This window comes from Arvicanthis niloticus, chromosome 15 (assembly GCF_011762505.2).
Source record: "Arvicanthis niloticus isolate mArvNil1 chromosome 15, mArvNil1.pat.X, whole genome shotgun sequence".
In the NCBI taxonomy this organism is placed as follows: domain Eukaryota; kingdom Metazoa; phylum Chordata; class Mammalia; order Rodentia; family Muridae; genus Arvicanthis; species Arvicanthis niloticus.
This window is the reverse complement of record NC_047672.1, coordinates 62,356,692-62,378,229: the sequence shown is the minus strand read 5'-3', so window position 1 is coordinate 62,378,229 and position 21,538 is coordinate 62,356,692. Positions and strand designations below refer to the sequence as shown.

General features: G+C 37.7%; 1 protein-coding gene across 2 annotated transcripts in view; it reads left to right on the top strand.

Annotated features, from left to right (window-relative positions):
- Nucleotides 1–21,538, top strand: part of Dmtf1 (cyclin D binding myb like transcription factor 1) — a 39,201-nt gene that overhangs the window by 16,301 nt on the left and 1,362 nt on the right. The window contains exons 5-17 of one of the 2 annotated variants that reach the window (XM_034518903.2): nucleotides 625–719; nucleotides 3,512–3,626; nucleotides 4,639–4,715; nucleotides 8,432–8,589; nucleotides 9,700–9,732; nucleotides 10,533–10,642; nucleotides 12,492–12,720; nucleotides 13,444–13,595; nucleotides 14,755–14,964; nucleotides 17,093–17,178; nucleotides 19,839–19,994; nucleotides 20,330–20,707; nucleotides 21,277–21,421. In XM_034518903.2, coding sequence (XP_034374794.1) covers nucleotides 625–719; nucleotides 3,512–3,626; nucleotides 4,639–4,715; nucleotides 8,432–8,589; nucleotides 9,700–9,732; nucleotides 10,533–10,642; nucleotides 12,492–12,720; nucleotides 13,444–13,595; nucleotides 14,755–14,964; nucleotides 17,093–17,178; nucleotides 19,839–19,994; nucleotides 20,330–20,707; nucleotides 21,277–21,421 — 1,944 coding nt within the window. The remainder of the gene's footprint in view (nucleotides 1–624; nucleotides 720–3,511; nucleotides 3,627–4,638; nucleotides 4,716–8,431; nucleotides 8,590–9,699; nucleotides 9,733–10,532; nucleotides 10,643–12,491; nucleotides 12,721–13,443; nucleotides 13,596–14,754; nucleotides 14,965–17,092; nucleotides 17,179–19,838; nucleotides 19,995–20,329; nucleotides 20,708–21,276; nucleotides 21,422–21,538) is intronic. The other variant, XM_034518904.2, reaches the window with a different exon arrangement.

Sequence of the window (21,538 nt, the reverse complement as noted above, 5' to 3'; positions counted from 1 at the left end):
CTTCCAACTAGTGCAAACCCCTGGCCTTTCTTACTATGCTCACTCCAGCTCTTCTGCCCTTCAGATTGTTTTCCTCACAGCAACCAGAACAATCCCATTAATGAAAGTGAGCTTATGTCATTTTTCTGTCTCATTTTTGCTGTGGCCTGTGAGGTCTCACTCAGTCTTCTTCTGTTCTTAGTCCACCTGCTGTAACAACAGTGAACTGATTAACTTGTGCAGTTGTACCCATGCCCTGTGCCAGAACCGTTGTGCTTGTCTTTCCTGACAGTGCCTTCCTGTGAGACTAGCTTCCTTCCTTTTCCCAAGTCATATCACCCTAGTTTGTACCTAAAATTTGAGACACACTGCTTCACTCTATTTCATTCTCTTTTCTGCTTTATTTGGTCCTTGGCTTAGTTGAGTGTCAACCAATATAGTATCTTGTCCATTTCTAGACTATAAGCCCCATGAAAGGAGTTTCCTACCTGGTATTCATAGCTGTTGAACAAATTAATGTACAGTATAATGATCGGTAAGAGGTGGGTTAGGAAATTAGATGATCACATTTTTTCCATGGATTTTTATTAGGGTAATTAGATTCTATGATTATTATTGTACAGATGAATCATTATTTTCTTAAAGTTTCAGAAAATGATCAGAGCTTTGAGGTGACCATGACGGCAACTACAGAGGTGGCAGATGATGAACTTTCTGAGGGAACTGTGACACAAATTCAGGTATAGTACATGTTTTAAACTGGCTTCAGTCAGGAACATGGTTATTAAACACAGTAAGTGAAAAATGATAAGGATATACTTTGACAACATAATGACAATAAAACTAATGTAAGACCTATCACTGAGATTTCTAGTTCCAACATGTTATAAGCACAAATAGATTCTTACTATGTGTTCCTTGTAGAGACGATGGCTGTTGGAAGTAATGGGTGTGCCTCTCTGTGTCTAGAGATCGTGCTTGAGCTGTTATCAGCGTGATTACGGCTGTGCTTTCCATCTGGTGTTTGTAGACTAGACAGCTTTTCTGTGGGCTGTGAGGCTGACCAGTAGCCAGGCTTCTCTGTTCTTAATGGGAGCTTCTTTGGCTGTCTTACGTATTCCAAATTTATGTCTGCCTGACTGTGCTTGCTGCTTTTAGTTGGCTTATCCTTTTACTTCATATCTTCATTTAATAGCTATTTAATATTTTTGAGTTGGAAATATTTGAAACTTTTTGTGAAGTATCACAGTGGCCTTTCACATAGGAAGTACAAGAGTTCCAGGCTGATATTAATATTAAGAACTGAGAATACCTCATATGTGCTCTGTTTGAATGGGTAGGACTTTTTTCAGTACTCTTCTTCAGAATGGGGCATGTTAAATATTCCACCTTTTTATTTTAAAAATTGTATGTGCTTTATTATAAAAAGTCTTGTAAATAAACATCACAGACCAAAGTTTACCAGACTCAGTCTGTACATTTCCAAGAACTTCTGGATAGCTAGAGTAAAGGACTTCTGTGGAGAAGCTGTAGAGCTAGAGTATCGATTCTGAAGTTGTGGAGCTTCACATTGATTTCACACTTTTACTATCAAATCTGAAGGATCTCTGGCAGAATGAGAATAGGAAGCCAGTTTTCTATCTGTTTTATAACTCACGTTCATCACCTGTGTTCAACCTTTCTTCATCCTTTAGACTCAGCCTTTCTTACTCTCTTTTCAGCTTTACACGTTACTCACATGTGTATGTTCATTTACATATATTATTGGCTGGATTCTGCATATGAGGGAGAACATGCCATTTTCTTTCTGAGATTGTATGATCTCATCTGATATATAGTCAAAGTCTATCCGTTTTCCTGAAAATTTTACTTCATTTTTTAGAGCTGAATAGTATTCTAGTTTATAAATTTTCACCTAGTACTATTTCAATTAATGCTGAAAAGGCATTTGACAAAATTTCAACATGCCTTCATAAAAGTTCCAGAGACTTTAGAAATAGAGGGAACATACCTCAATCAATCAAGCAAGCAAGCAAGCAAGCAAATAAATAAATAAAGGCTTATGCAGTTAAACTGTTAACTTATACTTGTTTTATTTGTTTCTCATACATTCACACACACACATGCATATTAGTTTATGCATGTGTGCATCTGTGCATGCTACGGCACACATGTGAAAGTCAAAAGATAACTTGTAGAAGTGGATTCTCTCTCCTTCCATAATATAGGGTCTAGGAATTGAATTCAGGTCAGCAAGTTCGATGCCAAACAGTCTTTTATCTTCTGAGCCATCTCATTGACTCTCCATTGATTTCTAGGAATATTTAAATCACTTCCACAAATACTGTCAAAAGAGGCAACCATAGAGACATGAGTCTTCTCCTGGTGCTCTGATCTTTCACTGACAGCTTTATCTGTTTCTATGTAAAATGGGATTCCGTTCTTCAGATTAGAAATTCAGTTTTCCGTTTATAAGAGAAAAAGTACATTCATTCTTGGAACTTACCTCCAAGCAGTGACTTTAGGCTAGTAGTCTATTCAGGCCAGAGACTAAATTGAATGACAGTTGATCATGTGACTCTGGTGTGTTTGACAGCCTCAGACATATACTAGTAAGTGAAGTCTGTCCTTTTTCCAGTGTAGCTACCTTTAAGCCACGGTCAAGTCTGTGTTCTATGCCTGATTAACTTGAATGTACTAAAACTGGAGCCAGCGATGATGCATAAAACTCCCTGTAGCCACAGTGATAACTGTTCCTATCAGAGTTCTTTGAGAGGCACGTCCAGTAGGAAGGCTGTGACTCTTCACAGACTAACACAAAATTACCAGGAGGTAAATAGACAGTGATTCTGCAGTGATTTCTTTTAATTTAGTCTGATAATCTTTTATGAAGAAGTTATACTAAGTAAGAGAAAATCTCTGAGGACGTAGGCTAGTCATAACACCCAAAGATAGGAGATCTTTTTTCTATCTGAAACTGACACCAACTGTATGGAAAAGTTAACTTTGCGTGCAAAAATACTCAAATGACTTTGGAATATATTTTTCTGTTTGCTTGGTTTTGTTCTTTTGAGACAAGATCTCACTGTGCAGCTCTGGCTGTCCTGGACCTCACTCAGTACACCAGGTTGGCCTTGAACTCAGAGATCCACCTGCCTCTGCCTCGTGAGTGCTGGGATTAAAGACTTATGCACTGCACTCAGCTTGCAATATCTTACTTTCATTTTCTGAAACAAGATCTCAAGAGACAAGATATATAGCCCCAGCTCAAACTCAAAATCTTCCTGCTTCAGCCTCCCAGATGCCAGGATCTAGAGATGCGTCACAGCCCCCAGCTTCCTGTAATGATTTCAGTAATGCAAGACTGATCCAGGGTAGAAAGGACAGCATGCACACAACAGTGAATTTGTTTTGTTAGAATTTTATAATTTCTAGCATTCAAAAAGGTGAGTTAGTTTGGGTATTAAAACAAGCTCTGACCTTTTTCTCTCTCTTCCTCTACCCCCACTCCCCATCCCCTTCTCTTTTAAAGATTTTACAGAATGATCAACTAGATGAAATATCTCCATTGGGTACTGAGGAAGTTTCAGCAGTTAGCCAAGCATGGTTTACAACTAAAGAAGATAAGGATTCTCTCACTAACAAAGGTAAAGCAGACTGAATTTGAGATTGCAACACCAGAAGCCATGAGTCCAGAAAGGCTTGTTATCAAGATTCTGAATTAGGACTTCGCTGATGGGGCAGAGTAGTGGAATCTTTCTATCTGATGGGTTTACATTTTAGCCTGAATGACACCATAGTGCTATTTATTTCAGTCCTTTCTGTTTCTGATAAAGTAAGTTTTGTTGTGTTTTGGACATTATATTGTGGTGGTATTTAAGAGGCAATACAGTTACTGCTTTTAAGAGAGAAAGTCAGTCTTGCTTTGGTTTGGAAGTCCTTTAAGAGCTTAAAGTAGGATAGCACTCACATAGCTGGGGGAAGCTGTTACCAAAAAAACAAAGAACTGTGGAATGCAGCTGTACTAAGGAAAGGAAGCAAAAATACCTGAGTAATTTCAACACTGAATACTGGTAACAATTTCCCCACTTGGTATCCAGTTTATTATGCTTACCTAGCCCCAGAATCTTTAGTACTTGTTTTTTGTGCCTATAAAAATAATTTTGTAATGAAAGAAATCTTTTGAGTATGATTTGACTCTGTGTCTTAGCAATTTTTACTTCTGAAAGAAAAGTAGTACTTTAAAAATCTTCTGTCTCTTCGATGCCCCACTGTAGGGGAATGCCAGGGTGGGAAGGCAGGAGTGGTTGGGTGGGTAGGGGAATACCCTCATAGAGGCAAGGGGATGGGGGATGGAATACGGGGTTCCAGAGGGGAGACTTGGAAAGGGGATAACATTTGAAACATAGAGAAAATAGCCAAGATATTTAAAAAACAAACAAACAAAAAACCAAAGGGGAAAAAAACCTTCTGTCTTTATTCAATAAGGTTACAGTAGCAACTGTACTTCAGGACGTTTCAGATGAATGAAACAGATTAGTCTGGTTCTGTTGCGGGGTACACGGCACAAAGGAAGGCTGTTGTACTTTATTCCTCTCAAAGGGTAATCTTTTATGGAATAGTTCTTTTATTTATGGTATATGTATATCTCTTTTAAAGGACATAAATGGAAGCAGGGGATGTGGTCCAAGGAAGAAATTGATATTTTAATGAACAACATCGAGCGCTATCTGAAGGTACGCCATGATAATGTTTTCATATTTCAATAATTTGTTTACTGATGATGGCAAGAATATCCAGGTAGTATTTGTGTGTAAACTATGAATGTCTTACTGATTTTCTTAACAGAAAATTGCTGCCTTCATAATTTCAAGGTCTGTGAATTCGTCACAGTCCACCCTCCTCAGCCTTTTGTGGTACTGTAATTACAGGTACTTTTTGTATGTACCAAGGTGTGAGCTGAGAAAGGCTATGAAGTAAGAGTGGGTCACATGTAGTACACACATGCTGAGTGGCAAGGGATCAGAGATCTATAATATGAAGCATGTAACATTCACCCTTTAACTGGGAACAAGGTAAGTAGCCTCAGGACAACTGCATAAAGTCCAGGTCAAGTGATTAGAACTTTATTGTACAAAACTGAGAGGTACTAAAGCTTTAAAGGAGAGCTGTAGTGTGGTTAATGGTAGATGATGGTGGAGAGCTATAATCTCAGTACAGACTCCTCTCCAGAGCCTCGCTGCCTTACCCTTGAGGTGGTGTTAGATTTACATGTTTGAGATGTAGATCATTAGCATTGCTTTGATGGCAGGATATATATACTGTCTATTAGCTGTTATCATCTGCCATACATAAACACATTGTTGCCTACTGTATATTTCTAAATTGAATGTTAACTGCAATCTTCCTAAGGTAAGCTTTGTAAACTGTCAAGAGCTTTTAAAAAATCTCTCATTCTTTATAAACTCTCTACAAATGATCAATGGAAGTGCTTTCACAAAGTCTTTTTTGAAGAAACAATAGCAACAAAAAGTCAGTAAATGTTGAGAATGAATTAAAAGTTGTACACTGGTGAATCTGAGGGTTGCTCTGGGGCTCACTGTGACTCCAGTTCACCTGGTGGGAGGTGGCACGGGCTGCCACAAAATGCTAAAGGGTTAGACACAGCAGCAAAGCATGGTAAGAAACACCAGATTTAGAAAATTAAGAAGATGGTTTTTTGCTTAGCAGATTTGAACGATCTCCAGGCCCCTTCTATATTAGTGGTCCTGACTAAGCTTCAAGACATTTGAAAGGGCACATCAGTAGACTAGGTGACAATGGTGGGAATTCAGACTGGCAGGGGAAAGCAAACCAGCAGATACTCTGTGGGCAGTCCTAGTGAGAAGACGGTAAGGAAGAGCTGCAGTAGCTGAGACAGTAGAGTTTAGGTCATTTGGAGAACAGTGGTTGGATTGACAGGAACTGGCAGTGTTAAAAAGACAGGTGGGTCTTGGGAAGGAGAAAAGATAAGTCATTATTGTTAATTCTTGATCTTACTGTGCAGTGCTCTTAGAGAAATGCCGAGGAGCTGTTTTTAAATGTCAGATAGTCCATATGTTGTGCGAAATGGTAAACAAAAGTAACTAACACAAGCAAACCTGAGAAGGGCCAGCATGCTTGCTCCTGTCCCACAGTGCTGAGATTATAGGTGCTCTTTGAATCTGCCTTTTAATTGTATACAGTCCTAAAATTCTTTGAATAAATAATAGAAAAGATTCTAATGTTTTAGACGATATATACCAGTGTAATTTTACCTGGTTTCACGTTTGTGTAAAGAGATGGTATTTTATGCATTATTCCTCTTGCTCTGTATTGTGATTTTTTTTAAACATCATTTATTGACTTGTTTAGCAGTATTTCACTGAACAAATATATTTCAGGTTGCTTATTACACAGGAAATGCTTATTTTCATTCTTTTATGTTTATGCTGTTGACTTTCAAGTAAAATCAGTAAGGATTTATAAGTAATTCATTACATACACCTTTTCAGAATTTAGGGCCCTTCTTCTTTTCTTTGAATAACATTTAATGGGCAAAGATTCTTAATTTTCGTATCAGTTTTTCCTGTTGTTTTGCATGCTTGTGTAAGATGGCATCTCATGGGTATGAAATAACTATGAAATTACTGCCCTCTTCACATTTTATAATTTTGCATTTGATTTTGATTTTTATCCCCTTAATTAAAGTGAGGTAGGCCTTCAGTTCTTTTTATGTGTGGAAGACAATTGCCGCAGCAATGTGTATGGTGTGAAAGCCTTGTCCAGCTTTTTTTCTAGCTTATCTTTTTGTTGTTACCTTTACCAGCATAAAGTTCTCTTGGACAGTAATGCCTGACTGACAGGGCAGGTTCCTTTTTGAGTGCTGTGTCTATTTTTAGCACTCTTTTCTTAAAAACTTAGTTTGTGGGCCTGGTAAGATGGCTCAACGGTTAAGAGCACTGACTGTTCTTCCAGGGGTCCTGAGTTCAGTTCCCAGCAACCAAATGGTGGCTCACAGCCATCTGTAATGGGATCTGATGCCATCTTCTGGTGTATCTGAAAACAGACAGTGTATTCACATACATAAAATAAAAAATCTTCTTTAAAAAAAAAATCTTAGTTTGTAAAAAATGAAATCCTGATACAATTTTTATTGGAACTACACTAACTCTGTATAAGTATTATAATATTTTTTAATTTTATGTTCTCCATGACTTTTGTAAGCTTTATAAAGAAATGCAAATATTTATTATTTTCATATTCGGTATCTTGACACAGTGCTTTATTATTTGTTTGGTTTATTTTCTCAAAAAATTATATTTATATATATATGTATATATATAGCATTCTCTGAAAATAATTATTTTTACGTATGTGTTTCTGTTATGTTCTTTTATTCTGACTGCAGCTAACCCTGATTCAGCACAATTTTTATTATTTATAAGTATTTTCTGTATATTTTAAAATTTGACATGTTATCTATAAATATTCTGATTTGAGTCATTGGATTAATGATTATTTTGAAACTCAACAAGCTACTACTACTGGGTGGACTAAAGTCGATAAATTAATTGTCTTATACAGTTCTAGTTTCAGTGTACTAATTTAGTAAAATTTCAGGATCAATATTAAGATTTGAGCCTTGCCCTAAAATTATCTTCTGAAGTTTTTCTCATTTAGTTTGTTATTGAGGTTATGCTAGCCTAATAAATCAGATGTTACCAACACACTTACTTACCTCTTGACTATTTGTAGTGTTTTACTGATATTATCACTCAGGCCTGTCACTTTCATTATGGAAAGATCAGTAGTAATGGATTTTTTTTTTTTTTTAATTTTCTGGTTTGTGTCTATTTGATTTTCATTTTTCCAGAATCCATTTTGGTAAGTTGACTGGTCAAGAGTTTAGTCATTTTATATAAATCCAAACTTTTATAAAATTGTTCACAATGCCCATTTGTTGGTCAGTGGCTAGAGCATTTCTACTTGGGCCATTTTTTTTTCATTGTTGTTATTGTTCATTTCTAGTATTTGTGTCTTATTTTGCCAGAAATGGAATATTTCAAAATTTATTCTTAATTCATCCTTTCAAAAAACCAATTTCTAAGCTTATCTTTCCATTTATTTGATTGCTGGTGGTTAATTTTGCTTTGTTGATTTTCTTGTACCTGTTTCAAGTATACTTTTAAATTTTTAATGATTTTTAAATGATTTAAACAGAAATTGAGTTGTTTGAATTGGATAGTTTATTTTTATGCCCTTAAGTGTCACATGAATAATTAATACAGCATTGTTTATATTTGATTTATTAGCAATAGTCGTTCTCTTAATGTCATTGTTGACTTTTAACATTAAAACTAATTTAAAAGCATACTGTACCCACATACATTGTATCAGAAATCCCTAAATCAAAGAAATGTAACCCATTTAGGCTCGCGGAATAAAAGATGCTACAGAAATCATCTTTGAGATGTCAAAAGACGAAAGAAAAGATTTCTACAGGACTATAGCGTGGGGGCTGAACCGGCCTTTGTTTGCAGTTTATAGAAGAGTCCTGCGCATGTATGATGACAGGAACCATGTGGGAAAGTATGAAAACTTGGACTGTGCATGTTTTCATGGAACAAGGGGGAGTGGTTAAGGAACTGATCGTTTTTAAACTTAATTTCTGAAGTGGAGGCAGCTATGAATCATTACTGATAATTTTGTAATTTTGTAAGTATTAGATATGTGGAGAAACCTCATAATAAGGACTTTTTAAAGAATTAGAATCTGAACTACCTTACTTAGGTTAACTTGATTGAATTGACTAAGTCAGAGTTCCTTTGTAGACTAAACAAACATTGGGGTGGTTAAAAATGTAGAAACTGTTAAAAGAATTCCAAATTCATTCTTCATTTTCTGATTTGGGAATATAGTAATAGTAGGATAGTGACTTCATTTGATTTTAAATAAAACCAGAGTGGAAGATAACTTAGCTGATAATGGTTAGATGTCTGCCAAAGGCAGCATTTATGGAAAGATATCAGGGATGTTTGGTGTGATTACTTTGTGGTCTTGCTGCTGCTTTTGTCTCTGGATGTTAGATGCATAATGAGGCCTCCTGTAGTTCATCAGCAAGCTGCCTGGGAAGAAACATTTTCTGATGGTGAACAAACAGAACTATTTGGCTCAAGAATGAATCACTTGGCTAACTTCTCAAAAGCCTTCCGTGTAGTACAACTGGATGTAAAATGGTCGGCCTTATATAATGTTCAGATACATTTTTTTTAAAAATATATAAAAGGAACATTGCATTGGCTGTGTAGAAACAGAGAAATGTGTTAGAGTATCTGCCTGGCTAGAAAAAAAATAAGAATTTTTTTCTCTTTACCTATCATGCACTGTTATTCATAAGTCTACTGAGCATTTGTGATTTCAGAGATCTAACTAGATAACATAAGGCAGGTAGCTGTTTGAAATGTTGGATTTTCATAGAGAAAGTGACAGAGTATATATGTATATTATAGCTAAAAGTAATTGGAGTTCTTAAGAATGCAGAAGCATTTATTTTTAACTTTTTAAGAACTCCCTTTAAAACATTTTAATAATATTATCTATATGCTGTGTGATTCAGGCCTCTAAATAAAAGTGGTTTGGGGTAATATTTTGAGCAGCATTCTGTATTTAATTGATTTCTCCCTTGTTTTGAATTTTTAGATACACTCCTGAAGAAATTGAGAAGCTCAAAGAGTAAGTTTTCTATTTTGATTTCATGACTGCAGTTGTTAACTTTTTTGAAAGACTGGTATAATTTCATCTGGCTCTAAAAAGCATGAATTTCTTTTAGAAGATATATCAGGTATGCCCAGATAGACAAATTGCTCTCCTATTGTCAGTTACCAGGTACTTGTTGAGACCACTAATAGGTAGTCCAAAAGAAATTAAATGAGTATCTTCAGTGGCCTGAACACTAAATTTAGGAAATTTATACCAGGATCAAAGGCTTGCTATAAAACTAAGGCCTGGTGAATGTTCCCTGGAATGAAGGGCTGTTCCATTTTCAGAAGCGTAATTTTGTTTCATTGACCTAAGACTATACACATGAAGTGCAGTGTGCACTTATGTGTATGTCTGTGTATAGCTGAAGAGAATTGAAAGTGGATCCTATTGATAAGGAACTGTTGGAGTTTTTTTTTAATGTCTAAAGATACTTGTTACCAATATGCTCAAAAGGAAAAACTTTGGGGCTTGTCTGGGAATTGTGTCGGTAGCCTGAGGGGAAATTTGGTCTTTTTGAACACATATCCAAGTTACCTATTTTTTCTCTGACCCAGGAAAAGGGCAATTGCTGCCTGTTTTTTTTTCACCCACAGACAACTGTGGACCCCACCCAATAAAAGGCCATACTTTCAAACTTTGGCTCTCAAAAGTATTGCTGCCCACAACTTCCAAACCAGTCAAAAGGGAAGAAGAAGAATGAAGAATAAATGGTGAAATTAAAAGGGAGAAAACAATTGAACCAAATGCTGATGGGCAGACTCTTGTTCTAGGCTCCGGATAAAGCATGGCAATGACTGGGCAACAATAGGGGCGGCCCTAGGAAGGAGTGCCTCTTCCGTCAAGGACCGCTGCCGGCTGATGAAGGATACCTGCAACACAGGTACTGTCAGTGCTGCTGCGGGCTTCCCTTATCACTGGGAGCCTCCGGCGGCCTCTGCAAATACTGTGTGTCTGCCACTATTTTGAAGCATCATTTCCTACTCTCCCCTCTCTGGTTTAATAGATCAAGCCAACTGAGTGTTATGCTTTGAACCTTGATAAGAAGGACGCAGCAACACCCCATTTTCAAATAAGCTTAAGTCTAGCATGTTGCAGTTTTGTATCAGTTTAAAACTGTTCTACACAGGAAACCATTCTTTAAAGACAGAAGTAGTTTTGATATAAGGCCATCTAACTGAACAACAGCCTATGTTTATGTAAACTTAAGGTTCAGGAAAATCCCAAGTCAGGAAGAAACCTGTGCATGTTTCAGGATTTTATATATATTTTCTGGATCTCAGACTTGAATTACAGTTTTCCATAAACAAATTTATGGTTATTAGTATTTCAGTATCCTGACAGGTCTGCACATACCTGTTAATATATACAAATGTACTGAGATAAACGTCAGACCTAGTGTTTGTGAGAAACGGTAGTCTGTAGAAACTGTCATTGTCTTTACTCTTTCTGAGCCCTAATTCCTATGTAAAACAAGTTACAGTAGGCACTTTCATAGGCCTCTTTCGGTCCTAATGTTCCTGAAGGATCCATAATCCATAGTCAGTCTTTTAATTAAGAAACTTTTTCAAGTATAGTTTCAGCTTCTAAACAGTGTTTTTCTTTACCCCCTTACCTAAGGTAAAATCAAGGATATGTCTCCTATCTCCCTCACCATAGTCATTGCCAGTAAGACAGCGTTAACATGAATTTCACCAACTTTTATTCCTTCTTTGGTGTGGCTAGCTTAAGGAAGGGAGCAGAAGCTTTGGATGACGCTCCAGAAGTTCTGTGGGCTGCTGTAGGCACAGAACAGTATGTTAGCACAGTGTCGGCAGACACTGCCATTCTCTGATGACAGTGGCCTGATGGACTTGCCAGCTTCCCTTTTGCCTTACAGTATGGCTTCTGGTGGCTTCTCCCTGGGCCACAAGACAGTGTAGTCACGCCATACACATTGTGCTGGCGAAGCAGAGCCTTGTCCTAGTCTGTCAGTGTCGTCCAGACAGGGACTCGGGAAAGGACAGGCTCCATGAGTGTGGTTCTGAAATAACAAAGGGTAAAAGTTTTCTACAACATTTTATCAAGTGGTATCCCAAAACAAAAGGAAAGAATTATTTTAAGTTCCTTTCTGTCTCTGCTCTTGTGTGGGGAGGTGGGGGGAGTCGGTTTTCATTAAATTAAAAAAAAAAAAAAAAACAGAGAAACATTAGATATTGTTAATGAGCTTAGAGATTTGGAAAATACAGGAATGAAAATGTATATGAATATTAGTGTCATAATTGGCTAATACATCATTGCAGTGGTTTGGAGTTGGGATGGTACTTTAATGGGTAAATCCAATTCTTACTGCAGTAGATGAGCTCAGAGATGTTATTCCATGTATCCTTTATGTTTTACTGTTAGTAAGAACAGCCTCTATGTGTATTCCATTGTTGCTAGGGTGTGTATTAATTCACAGAGTCATCAGTCAAGCTCCTCCCACTTAACTGTTTCTATACAAAGGGCTTGATTCAGCTGGAGGATATGTAATAAGTCTTCATAGATATGTTTTAGGTAATATATCCTTAAAAAGCCAATAAATTGTAATTCTAGTGAGTACATGTGGTTTCTTGCTGAGTGCTGTTGTAAACGAAACTGATTAACAGAACTACTCATACTGTGCATTTGTGCTTGGACATAGAGGGCTGGGTCCTGTGGATCCTGTAATGACTGAGAAGATAACAATGTAGTCTGGATGATTGCTTTCTCAGGGAAATGGACAGAAGAAGAAGAAAAGAGACTTGCAGAGGTAGTTCATGAATTAACAAGCACGGAGCCGGGGGATATCGTCACACAGGGTGTGTCTTGGGCAGCTGTAGCTGAAAGAGTGGGTACCCGCTCAGAAAAGCAATGCCGTTCTAAATGGCTCAACTACCTGAACTGGAAACAGAGTGGAGGTACTGAATGGACCAAGGAAGATGAAATCAATCTCATCCTAAGGTTTGTATCTCAAATCTTTAGCAACAAAAGCCTGCTTGGATACGATTGACTTTCCTCTTGATTTCCTTGAGTGCCTAATGAGAAGCAGCCTTTCTGTGGAGAGCCTTGTTAAGATCTGAGTACTTTACAGTGAGCTCTTTGTTCCTTTATGGTTGATTAGTGCCCAAGCAAAGTACCAAACGAGGATGCAGAGACTAAGGCAATGGCTTTAGGCTTTTCTGCCTTTCCGCTGTCCTCCAGAGTGTCTCAGCCCAGCCTGTGGGAACAGGGTAGAGTAAGTGCACTTCAGTACCCATGTGCCTCAGTCCTTGGTTACTGTGCCACAGTCGGCAACAAGGACTTAATAATAGTCACGTGCACCATCAAGTTAGATCAAAGTAAACACTTCTGCTTCACAGAAATTCAGCAGATAGCTTTAAGATAATGGCAGCAGGTATGTGTGTGTGTGGTTGTAAATTTGGTTTTTATTTTGTTTCAACCATAAAAACTAATGAACAAAATATAGTGGGGAAATTTTCAGAACATAATAGATACAGTTTCATCAAAGTGACAATAAAAGCTAGGAAATAATAGACTTTTAAGACCTGATGATTTGGTTATATTGTCATGCTGGGTTTTGTTTCATTTTCCATTTTGTTTTTTCTCAACTAAGTCATTTTTATATAGTTTATATAAATAATCTTAAAAATTTAAGATCTAATAGATTTGTTTTCTAATCTGTAGGATAGCTGAGCTTGACGTAGCCGATGAAAATGACATAAACTGGGATCTTTTAGCTGAGGGATGGAGCAGTGTCCGTTCACCACAGTGGCTTCGAAGTAAATGGTGGACCATCAAAAGGCAAATTGCAAACCATAAGGATGTTTCGTTTCCTGGTAATGTACTACTTACTTACAGTATTACTTCTGAAAAATGTAGTAGATAGACGCTCTTTGCCTCAAGTAAGGCCATTATGGCAGGTTTTCATTTAAACTGCCCTGTTCTTTGAGTACTTGTCTTTTCTCCTCTAGAGAAGAATCCATGCGATTTGTAATTCCCAAAGCCTGTAAGGGGAGGACGAGTTTACTACATATGTTCATGTTGGTCCATGTAAACTATAAAGAGGAAATAAATTTTACATTGTTTCATTTAGTACAAATATTTCTAAAAAAATGAACTAAGTTATTTGGAGTAAAATCTGGTACTCTTTGGTAGAAAACAGGCTCTATGGCTTTCTACTCTCGTCACTAAATCCAGAGATCTTGGGTGCTGACCTAAGTTACAGAGTCTGCTTTAGGCTATCAAACAAATTTCTCATCTTATGGCACTCCTAACTTAGAGTTTTCAAAGGAGAATTCAATGCTGAGGGTCACAGTAAGAGAAGATTCATGTAGATTACCCCGAAGGAGCAAAAGCTGGACATGTGGTTAACACTTGTACTCTCAGCACTAAGAGAGCAAAGGCAGGCAAATCACTACAGACACCATCCCTCACACTCGCCAAAACCAGCAGAATCTAGAGTGAAGGACCTAAGTACATACAACTGTTTGGCAGTCAAGTGCAGCCCTTAAGTCATCGGTGGAATAATGCACACTATTCATTTCAAAATAAACTTCCTAAATAATTGTACCAGAAGACGTAGGACACAGAAGATACTCTCTTTCCATGCCCTTAACAATGTCCACCCGTTTCATTTTATTGTAGTTCTAATGGCAAGAACAGTGTGATTTTAGTATTTTTAAAATCTGGGCAAGCATGGTGGCTCATGTAAGTCCAGGCCACTTGAGGGGCTAAGATATAGGATCACTAGGTCTAACAATTGGAGACCAACCCGGGCAATATAGCAAGACCACTCCCATCTCCAAAAAAATTTTTTTAAACCTTTTTTAATGTTATGATGGATGTTATATTATCTGAACAGTTCTCACGTGCAGTATAAACTATTTACTCCAAATACTTTCCCTCCTTACCCTCCTCCCACCCTCCTCCCCTTGTTGCTTAGATGGTGGTCTGTCGGAGAGTCAATGTTCTTTTTGTCTACCCATCTCCCTTCAGTCTTAATAAAAGGTCTTAAACAGTTACATGAGAACCAAAAAAACAACCCAGTGCTTTTGGAGAATAAATCAGGATCTGGAGTTCCAAACAGTAATTGCAATTCCAGTGTACAGCATGTTCAGATCAGAGTCGCCCGCTTGGAAGATAATACAGCCATCTCTCCAAGCCCCATGGCAGCGTTGCAGATTCCAGTCCAGATCACCCACGTCTGTAAGTGTTGGCACCTCAAGACTCCTTGCCATTGGGCCTAGGATCTAGTTAATGGCTCCAGTGCCTTTTAGTCTTCTAGAGTGTTGATGGAAATTGGATTGAGAGATCTAAGGCATTTTCTGTTTACCTCAGTTAACATTTGCACAAGAATGAATGCGTGACAAGAAGAATTTCAGCCGCCTAGCAGCTATAAGTATTTCTAAATAATCTTTCTAGATTTTATAATTAAGGATAAGGATTTTATAGAAATTAATCAAATAGATATCTAAATCACTGGTTAATAGAAAACTTTTTCCTAAAACGTTAGCTAGCAAACAGAGAGATAGAATTCAGTGTGACACACCATTTATTATTAGTCCAGAATGCACACAACGGGGGCTGGATCTGAGGTAGAGTGTTTTAAAAATGGGATCTTTATAAAGGTGGGAAAAAATTAAGGTAGTAAAGGGACAGTGTAATGCAGAAAAATGTCTTTAATCTCAGTTATCTTTGCTTGTCAGTTCTTGCTTAGAGTATTTCAGGAACCCAGCAATATAGAGAGAAGAAAGACTTCACTTCAGCTCCACGTGCACCTTCCCCCCTTCCTGACAACTCTCTGATTGTAGTGACAGAGATGAGTTCCAGCTCTTGGAACCATCTTTATTTACCATACACCCCTCCCCCCTTTTTGGTGTGGATGCTGTACACACACACACCCCATTTTTTTTTTTTTTTTTTTTTTTTTTTTTTGGTGGTGGTGGTGGTCCTACATGATGCTGTTTGCCTATGAAAAGGTTATTATTGTCCACAAGTCTACACTTGGTGTTCGCCTGAGCATTTTATTATTGCATTTGGAGTCAGTTTTTGCAGGATACCCTCCTATTACATGCTGTGTTTCTTGACTTCATCTATAAGTTGCTAATAGTGTTTTCTTTCATTAGGACAAATATAAATACATACATACACACATACACACACACACACACACACACACACACACACACACATAGTGTCTTGGTGCCCTGGTTTAGAAACAGTGGGCACCTACTGATTTGACCATATGTGTCTATATATGCATTGACTTTCAAAGTTACCTTTGAGGGGGGCTGCACTTGCCTTGCATGGGTGAAGCCCTATGTTTGATCACCTGCATCACAAACAAAGCTACTTTAGAAACATTTAAACAAATTATATTACTTGTCTTACTCATTATTTGGCCCTCCATGTTTTTTATTTTATAGTTGAAGTGAGAGAAGTTTTAGTCTAAATAAATATATGTTACTAATAAATTATCCAGGAGAGTGTTAGCTACCATTAGGATGACAAATATTCATTAAGATGACAGCAAATATTTTATAAATGGGTCCTTAGTACTCATTCCTACCATCTCTTTTTAATGATTTTAAAAGTATTTTATTATTTCCTGTAAGATATGTGAGTATAGTGAGAGTTCTGTAACCCATCCATTATTGTTAGCATTCTGACCCCAGTCTCTTCATTTTGCTCATTAGACCCCCTCAAATATGGTCTTCTGAAAAAGTACTATCAAAAATTCATTTGGTTTTAAAATTACTTTTACTCATAACTCTATAGAGGTAGGACAGATAAAAATCTAAATGTTGAATTTGGACTAAATTACTTTTCAGTGGCCATGGAAGAAGCAGTCTTACTAGAACTAACACCTCATGTTAAGAGAAGCCAGTCCACATCTATAGTGCTTACCAAAACTTGCAGAAAATGTTACTCTAAGTTTCTCTGTCTTTCCCCATTAGCCCTGGTGTGTTCTTGCTTCCTAACACTGACACCACTTTCCGACATACACCAAGAGTTAACAGCAAACCTCTTGTACGATTCCAATAGTATCTTTGGTTTATGAGGCCTATGGTGTTACTATTGATTTCTAGAAAGCATGAAAGCGTGCGTATTTTAAAAACCGTAATAGGCATGGCTATTTTAGTAAAGCTGGCAGTGGGCTACCATTAGCTATTGGCTATTGTGTGTGTCTGACCTTTGTACCATCCCAGATAAGTCCATCATATAACTTTAGGTTTACAGGCAAATCATTCATTATGAAATTTCCTTCATGACAGCTGAATCCATTGGAGAAACTTCACAAAGCATTTTATTATTGTCCTTGTTCTTACTACAGCTTCAACAGACTCCCCTGCTGCTTCTGTTGACTCAGAAACAATAACACTAAACAGTGGAACACTACAAACATTTGAGATTCTTCCAGTGAGTAATACTTGAGATAATAGTTATCTGCTGTTCTTATGCAAAACAAAGATCAGGTATCTTTAATAGAACTGTTATTGTCTGAATAGATGAAATTAGAATACTGAGGCCAGAGGGACAGTCTAGACATAAATGAGACCTCCAATTCTATGTCATTGTCATGCTGCTGCTTCTCCATGTGAACATAAACCAATGGTTTTTTTACATCCCAAAATGACAGTAGTACTGAGTAAATGGTCTAACTTTGTGCTGACTCTTAGATCAGACTGATTACTAAGAGAGAGCGTGGTGGAGCCTTCATGAACTCTTGGTAGCATTTATTGAGTATGCTGAGTAAGCAGTTAATACTAGCCACTGTGTACACAATTGCTAGTTCCAGCCCTTCATGGTTAGTTAATAAACCTTGTTATTTGTAAAAATGTGAAACAGTTTATCAGGAGCTGGGGAGATGGCTGTGTAAGCATAAGGACCTTGGATTCCCAACACTGATATAGAAAACCTGAGCGTGGCAGCTCATACGTACCTGTAGTTGCACCACTGCAGGATTGAATGGCCAGTCAGTCTGCATGTCAGGGAGCTCCATTTCAGTAAGAGAGACTGTCTTAACACATAAGTTGAGAAAGACACTTATGTTGGCCTCTGGCCTACAGATGCACTTGTACATGTGTGCACGCTACACACTTGCTATCAAATTATCAAATTCTAACAGCAAGTTCATCTAAGAGAAAGGAAAGTGTCTGTTGACATAAGAACTCATACCTGAATGCTCAGTTTTGAATTTTGGGTTAGCAAGGTGATTATTGTGCTGGGTAGGAGCAGAAGCTGCAGCCATACAATCACTGATAAACAAGCACACACCCATAATGTACCAACTTGCTCTTCAGTGAGTCCGAATATTAAAATACACTTTTGGCTTAACAATGGATTTATCTACATGTAGCTCCGTAAGTCAAAGAAAATCTCTTGTGGCTCTCACTTACTTGAAATTCTCCAAATAAACATTTGGATAGGGTTGAAGTAAATGTTGGTTGCCTCTAGCTGGGAGGAAACAGGTCATATTTTCAATGTACAAGGTTTCTTTGAGGGGCAATGAAAATCTAAAAAGCAAAAGCCCCAGTTCATGTCTTCCTTCCTAAAGCAAGCCTAGAGTTAGCTCCCTCTAGTTTATTAAGAAAAAGTAAACACTATTCATGTTGCTTCAAGATTTAAAGAATTAGATATTGATATAATAATTTAGTTAGTACCTTTTGCTAGTTCCCTGGAAGATTGCCAGAGTATCTACAGATTTTCTTTCCCTCTCTGACTTAAAGTGGTCTTACAGTGGGAATGTACAGTATATTTAACAGTGATAGAAACAGAACTTACTATCTTTACTTGGGGAAAGGAGTTAAAGGGGAAACTGTACTGGGTGTTGTGCTACAGGTTTTTCCTAGGAGGTTATACAAATGTGTTAAGAGTCTGTCTAGGGTTGGAGAACTTGCTCAGCAGTATGAGCCGTAGCTGTTCTCCCAAGGGGCCCGAGCTCTGTTCCCAGTACCCACAGGGTAGCTCACAACCATCGCTAATTTCAGTTCCACCCTTTTCTTTTCATGGTGGGCACCAAGAACATACTGGGCACACAAACTGCAGGCAAAACACCCATACATGTAATTTTCTTGAAATATATACTTCAGTGGATTAAAACACTTGGAATGTATATATGTATATACAGTATGCCTTGCTATCTGCAGTAAATACTTAAAACATTTAGAAAAAATATTTTCTAAATAACTTTTCACTTTTTGAGAAAGCAGAGAAAAACTTAATTTCCCCGTGGCTGATAGGCATTTTAACAATTTTTATGTCTACAAGCCTTTCCATGAGACGTAGCTATTATCTCCTTGTTAGCAATGAGAAAACCTGTATTCAGGGATTCAAGGCACAGGAAAGATTTTGGCCAAGACAGTATTAAACTGAAAAATTGATCCAGCTTACCCACCACCTAATATATAAAATACTTATTCTGTAGGTTATTAGGGTAACCCAGACTCCTCATAGAGACATGTTTTTCTAGTTAACCATCTCTTCAAGTAGTGTCTTCATTTTCCTGAATGCATGAGTATTTCCTAACATTATGCTATAAAAACATTCAAGTCAATAAGCACTGCTAGTATGCCTTTTAAAACCATATTAATGCATCTTGTTATGGGGGTAGGGGGCACATACCTTATGGTGATGGAGGTCAGAGGATAACCCGCAAGTCTGCTCTACTTGCTGGATCCTGGGGATCAAACTCCAGTCTGGTGGCAAATGCCTTCATTCACTAAGACATCTTGCTCGTCTTAGAATTTTGGTTGTTTGTTTAACTATAGCACCAAGTTTAAAGAGGTGATTGAAAAGTGGGTTCCTGCATTGCCCATGGCGGCTCCTGAATCTACTGTGTTGAAACCAGAACATAGAGATGCATAGGAGCAAAAGACATAGGAAATGCTTTATTCATTATATCTCAGGTGGTTGGAGACAGTTTACGTAATAAAGAATGTTCACTTTATCATCTGGTACCTTCATGATTGGAAAGTGCAGTTGCTAGCTACTAAATTCTTCAAGTCGGTCTTAAATACAGATGTAGAGTTAATCTATAGGCTTTTGTACCTATGCTGAATCTCTTTTCTCTTCTTCAGTCTTTCCATTTACAGCCCACTGGTACTCCAGGCACCTACCTTCTTCAAACAAGCTCGAGTCAAGGCCTTCCCCTAACCCTGACCACAAGCCCCACAGTAACCCTGGCAGCGGCTGCTCCTGCTTCTCCTGAGCAGATCATTGTTCATGCTTTATCTGTACGTTATATAATTAGAACTTTTGAATGCTTGATTACTTGATAATAATGTAAAGTAGTTTGGGTATCAGAGTATTTCATACTACTTGTCTTTGGTACAGTATTTTGCATGCAGTTCTTTCATGGGTACACCTGTAATCTCCACTGTTTCTTTAACAAAGAGTGATACCCATTCAAGTAGGAGATGTACAAGAGGAAGGGACTCAAAGGGGTCTAAACACAGGCTAGAAAAGTGATGAAGTAGATGCAGAGGTGAAAGTTATGGGAAAGGGAGATATTGGCAAAGGGGGTCAGTTAGTCATTTTGTCATTGATAGTTTCCTTTAATCTGTTACAGCCAGAACACCTGTTGAACACAAGCGACAATGTCACAGTTCAGTGTCACACACCAAGAGTCATCATTCAAACGGTTGCTACAGAGGACATCACTTCTTCACTATCCCAAGCAGAACTGACAGTTGACAGTGATCTTCATTCATCTGATTTTCCTGAGCCTCCAGACGCACTAGAAGCAGACACGTTCCCAGATGAAATTCCTCAGCCTAAGATGGCTATACAACCATCATTTAATAATGTTCACGTGTCTAAATTCAGCGACCAAAATAGCACAGAACTGATGAATAGTGTCATGGTCAGAACAGAGGAAGAAATCGCCAACACTGACCTTAAGCAGGAAGAACCGCCTTCTGACTTAGCCAGTGCTTATGTTACTGAGGTAAGCTGTGTGGAAGACTGTAGCTGGTTTCCTTTTTAATTCAGTTCCTCATGTTATGGTGATGCCCAGGCAATAAATTATTTCGTTGCTACTTTATAAGTTTGCTACTATTATGAATTGGAATGTAAATATCTGATATGCAACCCCCAAAGGGGTTGAGGACGGTTGCTCTCAACCTTCCTTTTTTTCTTTAGACTCAAGAGTATATAAACTCAAAAGGTGTACGTGAATGAGTTCTTGTTGCTGACAGAAATGAGCAGGCAAACAACCTGGGCATATAGTTCCTTGCTGAAGTGTCCTCTCTGCACAGGCAACAAATTGAGAGGCATATGTTGGCATAGACTCCTGGATCACCTTTGGGTGGTCTGGGTAATAGAAGATTTTAGGAATTAAATATATCCCACAGTGCAACATAATTCTTTTCTCTAAGGTCTTAACCTTTATGTTCTAATTTTAAAATGGAATATATTTGAGAGCTATGTACTAACTAACATGGACTTACTTGGGGGAATGTAAATCAGTTTCTTTTTTTTTTTTGTTTTTGTTTTCTCTTTTAAAATATTATATAGGATTTAGAGTCTCCCAGTATAGTACACCAAGTTCATCAGACAATTGATGATGAAACAATACTTATTGTTCCTTCACCACATGGCTTTATCCAGGCATCTGATGTTATAGATACTGAATCTGTCTTGCCTTTGACAACACTAACAGGTACTCTACCAAGACTTGATAAATACTACTTGAACCTGATAAATAGTGGGGGGTGGGGAAGTGGGGTGGGATCAGGCAGTTGTTTTATGCAGCCTGGCTAATTTTCTCTTGCTCTAT